At 36.1% G+C, this 16,820-nt stretch overlaps 1 protein-coding gene across 2 annotated transcripts; it reads left to right on the top strand.

The window, feature by feature from the left end:
* The first annotated feature begins 3,704 nt into the window (after positions 1–3,704).
* On the top strand, positions 3,705–14,714 carry LOC125681081 (heat shock 70 kDa protein 12A-like). 2 transcript variants are annotated; one of them, XM_048921001.2, is made up of 6 exons: positions 3,728–3,767; positions 4,317–4,526; positions 6,482–6,787; positions 9,572–9,790; positions 11,323–11,482; positions 13,177–14,714. In XM_048921001.2, the coding sequence occupies exons 3-6, from the start codon at positions 6,485–6,487 to the stop codon at positions 14,235–14,237; spliced, it is 1,743 nt and encodes a 580-aa protein (XP_048776958.1). In that variant the 5' UTR covers positions 3,728–3,767; positions 4,317–4,526; positions 6,482–6,484; the 3' UTR covers positions 14,238–14,714. The 2 variants fall into 2 exon arrangements, with proteins under 2 accessions (XP_048776959.1, XP_048776958.1); XM_048921002.2 differs by lacking the exon at positions 4,317–4,526 and having other exon boundaries at positions 3,705–3,767.
* The last annotated feature ends 2,106 nt before the right edge of the window (positions 14,715–16,820 follow it).

The following is a 16,820-nucleotide window of genomic DNA, read 5'->3' as shown; positions in this document are numbered from 1 at the left end:
GGATTCAATTCGGAAGCTCTGTTGCATGTTACTCATGTGACCGTAAAAGCGTTTGTTTAATACTTTGGCTTCAATTTGTTTTGATAAAATTGAATACATGTACTGAGACTCTTCATCTCACCTAAGGCAAGGGCTCCAGCGAGCTTTTCTGATCAAAATTTGACCGTTGTCGTGGTCATCAGCGGCGCTGTAAACTTTTTACAATTCTATCTTTTTCTCCAAAACCAAACATGACACCGAGTATCTTTGGGTAAGCATGATTCCAGTTTTTAAATGAAAAGCCATATCCCTTTTCAAGGAAAATGATAAAGAAAACGCAAAAAAATAGTGAAGGGTCATTTAAAGATTTTCTGAAGAACCATAGCAAAAAATGAAACTGATGTGGAAGCTTGCTGACAGTTTTTAGAATAACATAGTAGTGGTCATCTCCCACCGCTGTGAATAAATGTTGATGGTACTCTCTCTAGTTACGGAGATCCGCCCCCCCCCCCCTTTATAAGTTAATACATTACACTTTGTGAATAAACATCGGGTTTGAAAACATTGAAGGCCCTTTAGCCCAAAGCTTGAAATGTTGAGGGCAAGACAGCGGGCAACTCCCACCACTGGGAAAAATGGTATTGGTGACATCTCCATATGATTGAAAACATTTTGAGCGGGACATTAAACAATTTATAACCAACGAACCTGATTAAGGTGGAATGATACACTTGGTGATTTTTCCGGTACCAATTCCTCATATATCTATAGAAACTTCTGTAATAGCCCCAGATCACAAGTATTTGTCGTTTGTTTTTCACAATTTATTATTCATTTTTTTAATGAAAATTGAATTTCATAAAATTTTAATTGCATACCCCAGAACTCTTCAGTTGCCTTTTGAGATATTCCTGTTTCCGATTTTTGAATTAAAATACAACCAAGCAATATTTCTAGTCATCATAATTTTTAATATCTGAAAAAAGTTTGTTTTAACATCAAAATTCAATCTCTTGAAAACTGGTGGTTAAGTCTGTACCAACTTCTGCAAAAAGAAAATACACGTGTATATAAATGATATAAAAAAAGTGAAATTGAATAGAGGTTCTATACAGCCATATACCGGTATAAAAACTTAATAAAAATGTTGCTTTTGAAATTCCGGATGGAAGAGTTATTTTTCCTAAAATAACAACATCCAAACAACCTGGTACATTTTGAAAGAATATTATAAAACTGTCATATATTTTTGTCCAAAAGCCATAAAATCTTTCTCAGATGATTTAGAAACGATACAGGAAGAAAAACACAATGCTATTGTAAGACAAACTTTTTGTTCAGAATTTTAGTGCACACTTGGATTAATTTATGCATACAGTTGCAAAATAAACTGCATGCACTGTAATGGAGCATACTATTGTCAACATAACAGGCTACAACAGTAGGATAGATGGTTAGGGTGTATTTACATGTAGCACCCTATTCTGTCATGAGATTCTCTCTTCCCTTTTAAAACATAAAAAGAATTGAAATTCGTATTTATACATGTACAAATATATCTTTCAAAATCAAAAATACTGTTTCATGTGCAAGTACCAGGTACTTTCAAGAATAAGGAAAAGGTGACAGACATACATGTAGCATTATATGTATCTTTTGAATTCCTTACACGTGATATATGTACATGTATGTATATTTAAAAAATCCAGTTAGTTCAGTAATGATATTGATGATGAATTGGTGATAAGCTTGTGTCTGTACTCACTTTTGACTAGGTCTTTCTGTATAAGCTTGTGTCTATACTCACTTTTGACTAGGTCTTTCTGTATAAGCTTGTGTCTATACTCACTTTTGACTAGGTCTTTCTGTATAAGCTCGTGTCTGTAATAACATTTGTCTAGGTCTTTCTGTATAAGCTCACGTCTGTACTCACTTTTGACTAGTTCTTTTTGTATAAGCTTGTGTGTATACTCACTTTTGACTAGGTCTTTCTGTATAAGCTTGTGTCTATACTCACTTTTGACTAGGTCTTTCTGTATAAGCTCGTGTCTGTAATAACATTTGTCTAGGTCTTTCTGTATAAGCTCACGTCTGTACTCACTTTTGACTAGTTCTTTTTGTATAAGCTTGTGTGTATACTCACTTTTGACTAGGTCTTTCTGTATAAGCTCGTGTCTGTACTCACTTTTGACTAGGTCTTTCTGTATAATCTCGTGTCTGTACTCACTTTTGACTAGGTCTTTCTGTATAAGCTCGCGTCTATACTCACTTTTGACTAGGTCTTTCTGTATAAGCTCGTGTCTGTACTAACTTTTGACTAAGTCTTTCTGTATAAGCTTGTGTCTATACTCACTTTTGATTAGGTCTTTCTATATAAGCTCGCGTCGGTACTCACCTTTGTCTAGGTATTTCTGTATAATCGTAAAGAAAGTGTTACTTTTATAACAAAGGAACATCCGTGATCAAATCCGATATATAGATGATCGATCAGGTATCCTTTTATAAGTTCTAGTATCCGGTTTTGATGTAGTCATGATATAACAAAATTAGGCGTCCCTATTCCATAAGGTCTTACAAGGTGATGCATGTTTTGGATGACTGTTATTTTTAAAAGTTACGAATGCTGTATTCTCACTGTGCCTGGGGCTGTATCTGTTACAACAGGTAGCATGGGAGAATTTTTAAAAAAAAAAAAATGGAAATACACCATATTTGAAGTGATATTATATGTGTAAAAATGCATAGAATAATTTTAGGATGCATGTCAAATGTAGCTGAGTGCTTAGTAAAAATGTTGATATACACCATGTAGGTGTCATCATGATTCCTAGCATATAGATGGGTGCAAATACGAAACTAAGACACGTGGTCAGTTGCTGAAGAAATTCAGGTGAAACATGCATGGTCCAGCAAAAGGTCTGTAGCTGAGAGGGAAGGTGGATGGTCCCATATGAGAGGTAGATTTTTGAGAAGGACAGACAGGGTTCTTGATTGTGCACAGTGCTAAATCCCCACGATTGGTACTGTGATGGTTCGGGGGGGTGCGGATTAGCCCAAAATGAGCGCAAATCAAAGCAAAAAAAAGGGGGGGGGGCACCTGTTCAGAGCATGTTTTGTGCACCTGCACCAGTATTTATAGATTACATGAGATTTAGGGTCATAATTTATTAACTACACCAATATGAAATACAAGTATTGACATAAAATTGAAATATTATTTTTCATTAGTCTGTCATAATATGACTTTGATGTATACTCTCTACCAATATGTTTCAAAACCAAAGAAACTGCCCCCTGCCACCCCAAAATGACCAAACAGATATCAATTCGTACGCTTTAGTAAGCAGTTTTGATGTTCTTTATCATTAATACGAGTAAAACAATTACTGACATTGTATCCGCGTTTCACATCTCAACTAGTAATGCATCGTATTGACCTAAAATGTTAATAACTTCAACATTCAGCAATAACATTCTATGGACGGTTAAATTAAGTTGATTTGATATTTCAACTATATCAATATAAAAATACCTTTATTATGTAATGAAGTAGAATATATATTAAAGAACGAACCCTTCCATCTCCATTATTTTTTACATTCATTAAATGAATGCAATAATTAATTAAAAGACACAGTGGTATGGCTAACATTCGTACTCTTGTGATGTCGGCAATGAAACAGAATACGGGTAGTGATGTGCAACGATGCGAGTCCGGAGTAAGTCTAGCATAGAACAGGAAGTAAAACGCTAGTAATATTGGAGGCCCGACAACAGCTAATCAGAAAGTAAGTAATTTTAAGATTTTTAGAAGTTCACATAAATCTCTCTCTCTCTCTCTCTCTCTCTCTCTCTCTCTCTCTCTCGAGAGAGAGAGAGAGAGAGAGAGAGAGAGAGAGATTCATTGCATTGGAAAGTGGATAAATCCGTGATGTTTCATTTATTTTTTTAAAAGAAAACAACAATTTGGAAATCACAAAATTCACGACCATTTTTCAAATGGTAAACGAATACACCAATAGTCCTATACTTTAAACACACTGTCAGAGCTGAACAGGTGATGAACAAATTCTTTTATACCCATGACAAAATCACTTAAGATTAGGTGTCTGATTTCCGTACAAGATTCACGTGGATAGATCTATCTTGTATATATTCTAGAATGCATACACTTGTTAAGATTTTAGTAAGCGTGTTAAACAGATTCATAAAAGGTTTGGTACATTAGTACTCTACATACATGTACTAATTCATTTATGATATTACGACCCAAACTCGTGTTTTCAAACGCTTATTAGATGAAATAGCATAATTAACTAGTGTCCTTTCATTTTTAGTTGAAACATGCAGATACTTTAAATCAATGGTACTCAAAAGAAAAGGATAACGCCCAGCCTGTAAACTATCTATTGGGAGACATCGCAAATAATCTATGAATTTCGATGAGATTATGACGATACGCTCAATAACCAACAATTTTGTCAGTGGTTCATAGGATACCCAACATTTTGGATGCATCAAATGAAGTAAAATTTTGCTGTGTTCATGTGAGATTTTCTATCATATGATGAACAATGTAAATCAGAAATGCGCCAATGAAATGACGTTTTTGAAGGAATTCAATTTTTGGGTCATGTTTTTCTATTTCTATTGAATTTTCAATTCAATTTCTATGTGAATAATGTACAAATAGAAGTAGGTTCATAGGGAAAAAATTGGTAGTGTTTTAGCAATATTTACATTTACAAATAGCTTTACAAATTTCTAGATCATTTTTAGCGTATCCTATATCCTTATACCTGCAATGGAAACAAAACGTCCCTATGATACTGAATGCCTCTCATTAATGTCCTATACACGCCAGTTGATGTTGTCTGTAATTGTTTTCATTGTTGTTCTGACGGTATACTAACGCGGTATAGTCAACACACGATAATAAACCCGCAAGACTTGGCAAACGATGTTTCATTGCTTTGTCTTAACTCGAATAAACAAAGATCCTGTTTCACAACTGCATTTGAATACTATAATACCATGCTGTGCACGGTTAAAGCGTCCTTGTTTACGATCGCCTCTATTTAAGAGATAAGAGATAAATCTTGATTTGGCACAAGAGGTCCATGGGTTACAACGCTCACCTGAACCGGCTTCAAATAATTAAAATACATGAATAATAATACTAATGAAATAATTTATTGACCAATAGTGGTGGCAACGACATTATCTATTGATAAAGGATTGAACTTTGTGGAACAAGGTTCCTCTCAGAAGGTGACCAAATCTATTAAACCAGTATCTTTCTCAGTGTGTTAATGAAGGTTCCGGTCCTAGAACTGTCTGCAGGTATACTAGTAAGTAAATGAATTGACCAAGTCAAAATCTTTCTTAATTCTAGAATTGTTTGTTCACCCTCCCAGTCCTGTCTAAAGTCTAACTTGGGTCTGGACAAAGACTGGGGACTTAAAAGCGGGAAAATTAATGTCATCAAATAAGCAAGTTCTTTTAGTTTCAATGATAACCTATAGACCTAGTAAAGGTATATTTCTAATGGGGTAATTAACAATGATATTCATTATTGATCTTAAAATCGGAATCAGTACAGGGAATATTCGTTGGAAAGTTACAAGCATGCACCAAACAGACGAATCATTCCATGTAGGATGTGTGGCTAATAAAACAAAACATCACCATATCTACATAGAAAGAAACAAACGGTCTTTTAATTCACAAATTAACGTTTTTTCTTTGGTCAGTTATATAATTGTGGAACAAATACAACCCGTTCGTCTGACGTGTTAGACCGTTTTTTACACACTGATTTTGACCACGGATTACATGTACATGTACTCCGTTTACCTGATCAAGATAGAGGACTCAAGTGGGTGTGACCGGTCAAGAGGGGATACTTACTCCTCCTAGCACCTGATCCCACCGCTGGTATATCCAGGGGTCCGTGTTTGCCCAAATCTTAATTTTGCATTCCTTATGACATTGATCGCTCTTCGTTAGCTTCACTTTTCATAGCTTTATCTTCAGCATCTAAAACTTTTCAATTTGATTTCAACTGTTAACATACACCAGTCTTTAATGCCATTATAATACAATGACTTTGAGAGTATGAGTTTTACAGAAGGTTCAACAAAATCTGCATTTAATGAGAATCCAGTATGAGGAGCATTGACATTTGCATATAGATAAAAAAAAAAAAAAAAAGGATTTCTCTTGGGAACGGGAGTAGCCCTTCATTTAAACATATTTGAATATGCTTAAACCAAGGACAATACATATTGAATTAGTTTGAAACTGGCCAATGTAGGAAGTTAACGACAATGATAAAGGCATACGACGCACAATTGTAATCAGATAAAGTCTTTTGAGCTTTCAGGTTCGGAAGGGTCAGGAGAGCTAATTACAAAATCCTTAGAGTCCAATTATTAGTGATTTTAAAACTTTCATTATAAATGGTGCAAGGTAATACACATCGTTTATCTTTCTGTAACAGATCATGAGCACAGTTCCTGCAGTAGTGGCCGCCATTGACTTTGGCACGGCATATTCCGGATATGCATTTTCATTTCGCCACGAACTGTTAGAGAAACCGCCTAAAATCAACACCTGTAACTGGCTTGCTGGCAGCCAGTCATTAATTTCCCTGAAGACCCCGTCTGTTGTTCTGTTGAAGCCGGACAGAACTTTCCATTCATTTGGATACGAAGCTGAGAATAAATACGGACAACTGACAGAAGATAAACAGCACAAAGGATGGCTTTACTTTAAGCGCTTCAAGATGGTGCTCCATAAAAACAAGGTTACTTTATATACAGTAATATCACAGAGAATAACACGTGGTCATGTGATAAACCCTGTTGAAATAGATGTTGACAGAGGTATAGTTTATTGAGTATATACTGCATGGTTATATATACCAGGTGATAAACTAAGATAAAGAAACATGATTATAAAAGTCGGTAGTACCCATTTATAATAGCTGGTTTGACCAAACAATGTACTGTTTCGGGTAGTGGTGAGGTCAGTTCTGGTCCCCCACCTTTACCTTCGTTACTTAGGTCCAGGTGATTGAAGATAGCTGATCGGATGTGTTTTAGGGCTGACAGCGGGTTTGACCGGTCGACAGGGGATATTTATTCTCCTAGGCACCTGATCCCACGTCTGGTGTGTCCAGGGATCGAGTTTCCCCGCTCTTTATTTGGTATTCCTTATTGGAGTTATGAGATCAGAAAATACTGTATCTTGATTTATACTTGATTTGTTGGTGGGCCCTGAAAGTAAATAGCCTAGTTTTGAATTGACAGTTGTTGGTCCGTTTCTTCTAATGACGTTGTCTCCAACAATATCCCAGTAGTCGCCGGCTCCAGTAAACATTTCAATGTGAAAGTCGTGACTTCCATGTAGTGGCATTGTTAGTGTTCTAATTTGGAAATATCACTGAAGCTCCTCTTGACTGGATTTCCATTTTCTGGTACTACGAGAACATTAATTGGGATATTATCTCCATCCTCACCAATGACTGATATTTGAGCGACATTCAACTGGCTAGTTCTTGCAAATGTTTCTCCAAATCTAGAAATTGAACCTTTTTCAGTCTGGATTATGTTTAAGGTTAAACCTTTCCGCTAAATATTGATTAATAAAGGACCTCTATGCTCCCTCACCTAACAAGATATTGGTGTCATAGCAAATAGCTCTGTATCTGACAGGTGCTATTGCGGTCTTTAGCAAAACATTTGGTGTTGAATTCGAAGTTCCAGGATACAAACTTGCTACAGAAATGGTTTGTTGTTATGTATCCTCAGAGTTGATATGGTTCACTGACGATGTGGGGTCATCATTAGTTGTGCAAGTTGTTGGCTGTATAACTTTCTCGCCTGCATTACAGATACTTGTGTGTTGTCGTCTTTGTCATTTGCAGCATCGATACTGCGTTTGCACTCTTTGACTTTGTGTTTACAAAAGTGATTGAAACAGACTTCTTTTTTTTTTTCTTTTTTTTTTTTTTCTTTTTTTTTTTTACAATTTTCAAGCATCTCTATGTGTTTTGAGCATTTTTGCACGAATTTGGGTGATGTAGTTCCTCACATTATAGATACTTATTTTGTTTTTCCTGATTTCTGTTGATATTTCCTTCTTTTGGTATATGTCTTGGTCACACAGGAAGTACTAGGTATTACTTCTGGTTCAATGTCTTCGTTCAATGTTAAGGGACTGTCCAGTAATCTGCACACAGAATTCGTTTTCATTATTTACCCTTTCTCTCGTAATGTTTTACGCACCTCACTTGGTAATTGTTGTAGATAATTGGTGTGAGGATTGTACCAAAAACTTGTGTCTTCTATCCCTGAATATTCTAGACTTCGTATGTTACATTTAATAGCGTCCGAAAAAATTATCAAACTGTTCAAGTTGACTTTGATGCGGGGAGTTGTATCATATTTTGAATATTGGCATTTGTAATTGTGTGTCTTGTCAAATCTCTCTCTAAAAAAAACTCTACGCTTTGGTAGTAGTTACCAGTGGTCAACGGTAAACCAGCTATACATTGTACAACAAATGCCATTAACTTGATTTTCAAATAACTGAACTTTTGGACATCAGTAATGTTGCAATTGTCAAGAATACTAGATTAAAATACATTCCAAAATGGTTGCCAGTTTAGCAGACTGACATTAGAGAATAGTAATTTCGGCAATTTGTGATAGGAACCTGAATTGGCTATACTTAATGATCGCCTGAATTGTACACAACTCTGCATTGAATTTGAAGTATCTGACTTCATGTATAAGATCTTGGGCATTCGGGTTAAGATTTGTACTCCTTCTTTTGACTAGCTGATATGTTTTGAGTTATACACATTACGTACTTTAGCTAAATTACATTCAATCTCAATAGCATACCGATCTGCATCTTCAATGTCAGCTTCCATGTTTTCCCCAACTGTTTCCTCTAGTATTTCATTATCTAGTTGGGAAAGAATGTATCAAATTCTTTTCAGGGTCTAATAAACCTCCCATCACTTCATGTTGAAAGGTGAAGATAACGAACAGTGATAAATTTCATAACTCCTGTAAACAATGCAAAATAAAGAGTTGGGCAAACACTGACCCCTGAACACACCAGAGGTAGGAGCAGGTGCCTAGGAGGAGTAAGCATCCCCTGTCGACCGGTTCTGTTCTGTTGAACTCTCTAATTACTTATTTAATTTGGTGATGAGTTTTGCTGACATCTCCTTGGTGTCCCACTCTTACGGATTTCTTTCTGGAGATTCTACTCTACTGGTCACGGCACCAATGTCGCGATCGTATAGATTTCGTTAACCTAAAATGAAAATACGTCTGATGTCTGCGATTACTTTATCTAAAATGTTCAACTATCAAGGACATGGAAACATAAAAACAATGATTGTGATGTCATGATGAAGTCATCACTGTTGTGGTATCATAAATCATGCATTTGCTTGTAATTATCAACAACAATAATAATGATCGACATTAGACTGCTCTACTACAGTTCTTCAATGATCTTATATACCAACATATATTTATAGCATTATGACTGGATTTTATTATTCGTACAGAGTCTCACACGCACGACCACAATTAAAGATGTAAACGACGAAGAAATGCCCGCCAAAACCATTTTTACTATGGCAATACAGTACCTGAAAGGTCATCTAATGGAAACGGTGATGAAGAGAGTGGACGCCATTGAAGAGAACCAGGTTCGCTGGGTGGTCACCCTTCCTGCCATCTGGGATGAGGGCGCCAAACAGTTCATGATGGAAGCCGCAATTGATGTTTGTTATCTCACCTACATCAAAATAAATCAAAGATACGGAAAGGACAAACAATTCAATATTGAACTATGAAAGGTGAACATAACGAACAGTGATCAATCTCATAACTCCTATAAGCAATACAAAATAGAGAGTTGGGCAAACATGCACCCCTGGATACACCAGAGGTGGGATCATGTGCCTAGGAGAGGTAAACATCCCCTGTCGACCGGTCACACCCGCCGTGAGCCTTATATCCTGATAAGGTAAACGGGGTTATCCGTAGTCAAAATCAGTGTGCCAAGAACGGCCTAACAATCGGTATGAAACACGCCAGACAGCATTTGCCCCAAGGATAGGTTATGTTGACGAAATAGATCGTTATAACGACAATAGATTTTGCGAAATGCTGACTTCAATCGAGACGATGTGAATTCCAAATGAAACATTTACATTTTTAAAGAAGTTCACTAGTATAAATTTGCACAAATTTCAATTGTAACTTTAAACTAAATTGAATATATGAATAATATAACCCTAATCGTAATTGTGGCGATGAATCATTGATTTGATATATATAGATATATATAATGTAACATCCCCATTTTCTCTAATCAAAACGCACTATTCTCTAAACCTCTAAAATATATGGCTTTAGAATGTGCTTGCGCCATGCGTCTAATACAATGAATTAAAATATGTTAATTTTATCTTTGATATGATATCAATGTTGAAAATATGCGAAGTTGATTTTGGGTGATACATGGCACCTAATGGATTTAGGCGTAAAACCTCCTGAAAAGTTAAGGTTTTTGATAATTTTGTCTAAGAGTGTAAAATAAAAATGCTAAACTTTGTGACGCCATATTCTAAATTAGGTAATAGTTTTAGAAACCAATTTTCACATCTTTGAATATGAAAATATCTGAGTTTCTAAGAATAGAGGTCCCATGTGGATCCGCGTTAGAATAGGTCCTCAGTATCCCTTGTTTGTCGTAAGAGACGACTAAATGGGGTGGTCCTTCGGATGAGACCGCAAAAACGAGGCCCCGTGTCACAGCAGCCGTGGCACGATAAAGATCCCTCCCTGCTCAAAGGCCGTAAGCGCCGAGTATAGGTCTAAATTTTGCAGCCCTTCAACGGCAATGGTGACGTCTCCATATGAGTGAAAAATTCTCGAGCGGGACGTTAAACAATATACAATCAATCAAAGAATAAAGGAAAACTTATATTTCAGATCTGGGCCATAGAGATATCACACCTAGGCCTTCGGAATTCATGCGAACGATTGCGTGCTCTCAAACTAAAGGTAGCACGGACTATCAAAGTTTTTCCCACGGAGCAATCGCAATTGGTCGGCTAATCAGTCATGTGGACTTCCTTTCTAAAATGACTGGCCAATAAATAAGACATTCTTACTTTTCGAATCCTTCAAAATTCAACACAACATGACCACTGTCACTACATTGTTTGAGAAAACATTATGCATATGCAATATTGAACTGTTCGACTTGTGTGATTGTTGAGTACTCGTGCGCTATATTTGTCTACAGGCTGGTATTGACAGGAAACAGCTGATGTTCGCCTTGGAGCCGGAGGCAGCTTCTATTTATTGCAACAACGTTCCTGTTGGGATTAAGTCCTACAGCGATAAGGAACCAAGACCATTCATTCTGGAACCGGGAACCCAATATATGGTGTTAGATATAGGAGGTTAGCCCACGAAAATTTCATATGCAGCCTCCAAAAATGTAAACAAATGTTGTAGGTAATATTGGTAGCTGTTTGTTATTGCGTTTGTGTACCTGGATATGTTTCGTTTAGCGTTAAGGGAGGTATTATTTCTTGTAATATTGAACAACAGGGTGTTTCATGATATATGTTGAATTTTTAACTTTAAATATCTTTGTTACTTATCATACTTTTTACACACACCATATATCCTATATTTTTATTCTTCTGAAAAAATTCGAGAAATTATTACGTCATTAAGCTTCATTGTGACATGAACGATTATGTCATTATTTGAATGCCTTTCAAAATGGATTTAACCGATCAACAGAAGGCTGAAATTGTAAAACTCTATTACCAATATAAATCACCAAAAAATCGTTCAGAAATTAATGAAGGAAAATACACCAAAGGAGAAGAAGCTCTCTAGAATGCTCATCAGGAGGTTGGTAACAAAGTTTGAGAAGACAGGGACAGTATGTGATAAAAGACAGGCAACCCGGAAAGATCAAGGACTTCAAGAACCGATGACTTTATCTGTGAAGTGAGGAGTTCAGTTACAGAAACTCCTCCAAAAGTGTCAGGCAGATGTTTACGGAAATTAATGCTGAAAACACCACTATTTCCAGTGTTTACATAACTTTGAAATATGATATGATGTTGACACCTTACAAGCTTTCAGTAATGCAGCACCTCAAGGAATGAGATATCCAATATCGACTTAAATTCGCAAGGTGCTTGCTTCAACATGAAAATGACTTCCTGAAAATTCGGTTTTCGGATGAGGTACATTTTTACTTAGACTGTGAAGTTAATAAGCAAAATGTGCGATACTGGTCAAGAGAAAAACCAGAATTTCACCAAGAAAAACCTCTTCATTCACAAAAGATGACAGTATGGGCTGCATTGAGTAGTCAGAGAGTCATTGGACCATTCTTTTTTTAAAGAAAATGGTGAAACGGCAACAGTAAACTTCGAACATCTCCCTATCTTGCGAAGGAAATATGGCGATCTACAGACTGTTTGATTTAAACAGGATGGAGCTACACTCGCATTTCATTTGCTGTTTTACACTGGTTAGAGGAAAACATTTGTGGACAGATTAATATCATACAGAACACAAAGAACATGACCTCCGCATTCACCAGATCTAAACCCTTTGGACGCTTTTCTCTGGGGATTCTTAAAAGATAGGGTATATACAGCCCAAAACCACAGACACTGTACTAACCCAAATTGAATATTCATTTTCATATAAGGAGTGTCTCAGTAGAAATGTGTGACAATGTTGTAAAAATTTCCAAAAACGGATTTCATTTGTTGTTGGAAGAGACGGTGGTCATTTCGAATATTTAATGTAAAATTTGACGTTATGAGATTGAACATGATAAAAATGACGTAATTCAGAAATTTGATAAATTTCAGTTGATGATTCAAATGTCCTCTTAATTTGAAAGTTAGTTTCAGCATTATTCACAATGAATCTAATGGATATATATAGTTATATGATATAAACTTTTTTATTTATCTATTTCCTGTGTTTGTTCAATTATAGATTCAAAACGTAACATATATTATGAAAAATACTTATCCATGTAACAAAAGACTGATTAATTAAATGAATGTATGAACGATGCTAGAAATTTGTTTCTATTTCCATCTGAACATCTTTGCAGGAGGAACAGCTGACATTACGGTTCATGAAGTACAGGCTGGTGAGAAATTACGCGAAATCCACCATGTCACGGGCGGGGCGTGGGGAGGAACCAAAGTGGACGACGCTTTCTACCAATTCCTGGCAAAGATATTCGGAAATAATGTTCTGACAGCTCTTAAAGACGAGAGTTTAGAGGATTACCTGCGACTTTTCCGCGATTTCGAAACAAAGAAACGTACAATCACCCCAGACATGGAAGAAGATGTAACTATAACACTGCCCTTTCTTTTGATGGATATTTTCAGAAACGAAACACAAGAGAAGCTCTCAGATACCATAAAACAGACACGTTTTGCAAAGACAGTGAAATACAAAAATGGAAAACTAAAAGTCAAAGCACATATTTTCAAAGATTTTTTTGATGGAGCACTACAAGGAATAGTCACCCATATCGACGATATAATGAAATCTTTTCCAGAAGATTCGATTTCAATAATTCTTCTTGTGGGTGGTTTTTCTGAATCCAATATGGTTTTGAAGAAAATAAGGGAATTATTTCCCGATAAGAAAGTTATCACACCCGCCGATCCAGGATTAGCAGTCTTAAAAGGGGCCGTGTTATTTGGGTATACTCCAACCGTTGTTTCATCGCGTATTAGTCGCTACACCATTGGATTGGAAGTAAATGTGCCATTTATTGACCACCTCCATCGATATGAACACAAATTCGAAAGACCAGATGGGAAAGCCATGTGTCAACACATTTTTGAATCACTTGTGCAGAAAGGTGAGCATGTCTGTGCTGGCCATAAGAAAGAAAATACGTATACACCTAGTGAGGTGGACGCCATCACGGGAATAGGAATCTACCAATCAACATCACAGAATCCCGTATATACCACCGAGAAAACATGCTCGAAAATTGGCACCATTGTACTTCGAAAACCAAACGGAGGCTGGTCTAAAGATGCTCAGATTCACGCTGCTGTTGAGTTCGGAGGCACACAGTTCGACGTGGCATTGACAGATGATTGTCTTGATGAAACGTACAGACACTCTTACGACTTTCTTACAAATTAAACAATCAATTAAATTTGCTATATACATTGATATGGATATATATATTATATGTTCGCTGCATTTTGATGTATTTAAGTTGAGATTTAAATGCATGCCCGTTCATTCATTTAATTGTCTTTGATGTAAATAAGATGTCCGTAATTACAGGACGGAGGATGCTGACTCTACTATAAAAACTATTTAAATTCGCAATGATGAAGGGTACTCTTCTGTGTTCTATAGTTTAATTGAGGTGTTAATATATTTGGAACTAAACAAAGAAGTATTTTTTAAATTGTCAAATCACCAAATGAAGAAATCGTCCATACAAAAACGGCCAGTATCTGCTTGGAAAACCTAAATAAGAATGTCCGTAATTGTTTAATTTTTGTATATTTTATGCTTGTGAATTTGTATTCTAATCTGTAACCCAATGATCAAATATATATGGTCAATAATAAATAAATGTAGGTTCAAGTATTCTACATTTGAATTCCACTTTCGTTTCTTTTTGTTGTTTTTCTTTTTGTTTTTTATTTTGTTTTTTGTTTTTTGATTCTTGTTTCATTGATCTTCATTGGGTAAACCGACTAATGAAAAGGCGAAGATAACAAACAGTAGTCAATCTCATAAATCCTATAAAGAAAGGTGAAGACAACGAAAAGTGATCAATTTCATAACTCCCATAAAAAACACAAAATAGAGAGTTGGGCAAACACGGACCCCCGAACACAAAAGAGGTGGGATCAGGTGTCTAGAACGAGTAATTATCCCCTGTTGACCGATCACACCAGCCGTGAGTCCTATATCTTGATCAGGTAAACGGAGTAAATCAATGTGCCAAGAACGGTCTAACAATCGGTATAAAACACGTCAGACAGTATTTGATCCAATGACAGGTTGTACTGGCAAATTAGATCATTAGAATAGAATTTGCGAAATGCTAGATTTAAACGATACTGTTGAAACCCATCAACATGTAACATCAACTTGTTTCTCAGTAGCCTGATCAAGATAAGCTATTGCAGACCACATAAGGTGAATGAATGAATGTATATTGTTTAACGTCCCTCTCGAGAATATTTTACTCATCTGGAAACGTCACCATTGCCGGTGAATGGCTGAAAAATTTAGGTCTCTGATCGGAACTTACGGCCACAGTGAAGGGAGTGATCTTTATCGTGCCACATCTGCTTTGACACGGGACTTCGGATTTTGCGGTCTCTTCTGAAAAACTGCCCCATTTAGTTGCCTTTTACGACAAGCAAGGAATACTGAGGACCCATTCTAACTTGGATCCCCAAGGGATGAAGGCCACAACAAAAGACGTATCTTCTGATGCAGAAACTTTTGAATTAACTCTGATTCCTAAGAATATAAAAACAGGTTATCTAACAAGAGAACACATTTCGTGCCCATGTGAATTCCAACAGACTGTTGGAAGACCTTATCACCAAAGACAACGAAGATATTGTCAATGAAGAACTCCGGCATATTTTTTTATATTTCAACTTCATAGTACTTATGCTGGGAATCAGAGTGGTGGCTAAGAAAGTAATAGTTGAATGACTAGATAGGAAGATTTCTTTTTTCCGCTTTGTTGAAGAAGCAACTGTCTATGATATCAAAAATTCTACTCTTTAATCTATGGTGAGAAATGGTCGTGTAAAGTGTTGAAAAGTCATACATTTTGATGTTGATTTGAGAAACGTTTTGCGATTTCGAATTTACTAAAATTTCTTTAGAATTTTTGAGAATCCACATTTAATTTGCACCACTTATGGCAAATGTTGTGGCACAGTAATTTTGATGTTTCTCTTTCACACCCCTTAATATTTTCGTGAGAAGCAAAGATAGGGGCTTGGTAGGGCACTTACTGGATCCAGCAATGTATCTTTGTTTCTAAGGTGTTTTGTAAAGTTCCGGAATCCAGTAGAGGTACGGTAACTCATATTCATCCATCCCATTGACTTGGGTATTAAATGTGCCTAAAACTGAATCATAATTTGAAAAATTGCATCTTTTGAAAGTGCAGTTGGAGAATATGCCCGATTACTGAATGTAGAATTAATTCCAACTTTGTTTAAAATACAGTTGTAATAATGAGCCTTACAAAGACAATGTTCTTACAAGGTTTACCAGCTGGAACCAAATCATATTCATCATGTAACCTATCTAATTCTTTTATCATTACTTCTGGTTTACCCAGGTCCTCATTTTCAATTATATCAACATCACCAGTAATGGCATGTCCAGCTGGACTATAGTTGAAAAAAGACGAAGAACAGGAACTAGGCACTGCAAAATTTGTAATTAAAACGTTTGGAGTAGAAGTATATTTGTAGGAAATACAGGGTGTAGATTTGAACTTGAAATATGTTGGAATACTGAACTTTTTATGACGAAGAATGTTGCTGATATAACGGTACACATTCCTTTGTGAGTAAATTTAAGGAACTAACGGCACGGTTCGGAAGGATTATCATTCATAACCCTCGGTGGTTTAAAGGGCATGTGATGGACAACATCCATAATCATAGAATTCTGGTGTTGAAAAATCCAAATATGGACTAGCTTTGACTTCTTCATATAACGTATTCAAAA

This window comes from Ostrea edulis, chromosome 2 (assembly GCF_947568905.1).
Source record: "Ostrea edulis chromosome 2, xbOstEdul1.1, whole genome shotgun sequence".
NCBI lineage: Eukaryota > Metazoa > Mollusca > Bivalvia > Ostreida > Ostreidae > Ostrea > Ostrea edulis.
Note: the sequence above shows the minus strand (reverse complement) of the source record. Positions and strands in the feature narration are given on the sequence as shown.

Coding starts and splice junctions, on each gene's coding strand:
- LOC125681081 (XM_048921002.2), top strand. CDS start 6,485: ATGAGCACAGTTCCTGCAGTAGTGGCCGCCATTGACTTTGGCACGGCA. Junction 6,788..9,571: donor TGGTGCTCCATAAAAACAAG/GTTACTTTATAT, acceptor TTATTCGTACAG/AGTCTCACACGCACGACCAC. Junction 11,483..13,176: donor TATGGTGTTAGATATAGGAG/GTTAGCCCACGA, acceptor ACATCTTTGCAG/GAGGAACAGCTGACATTACG.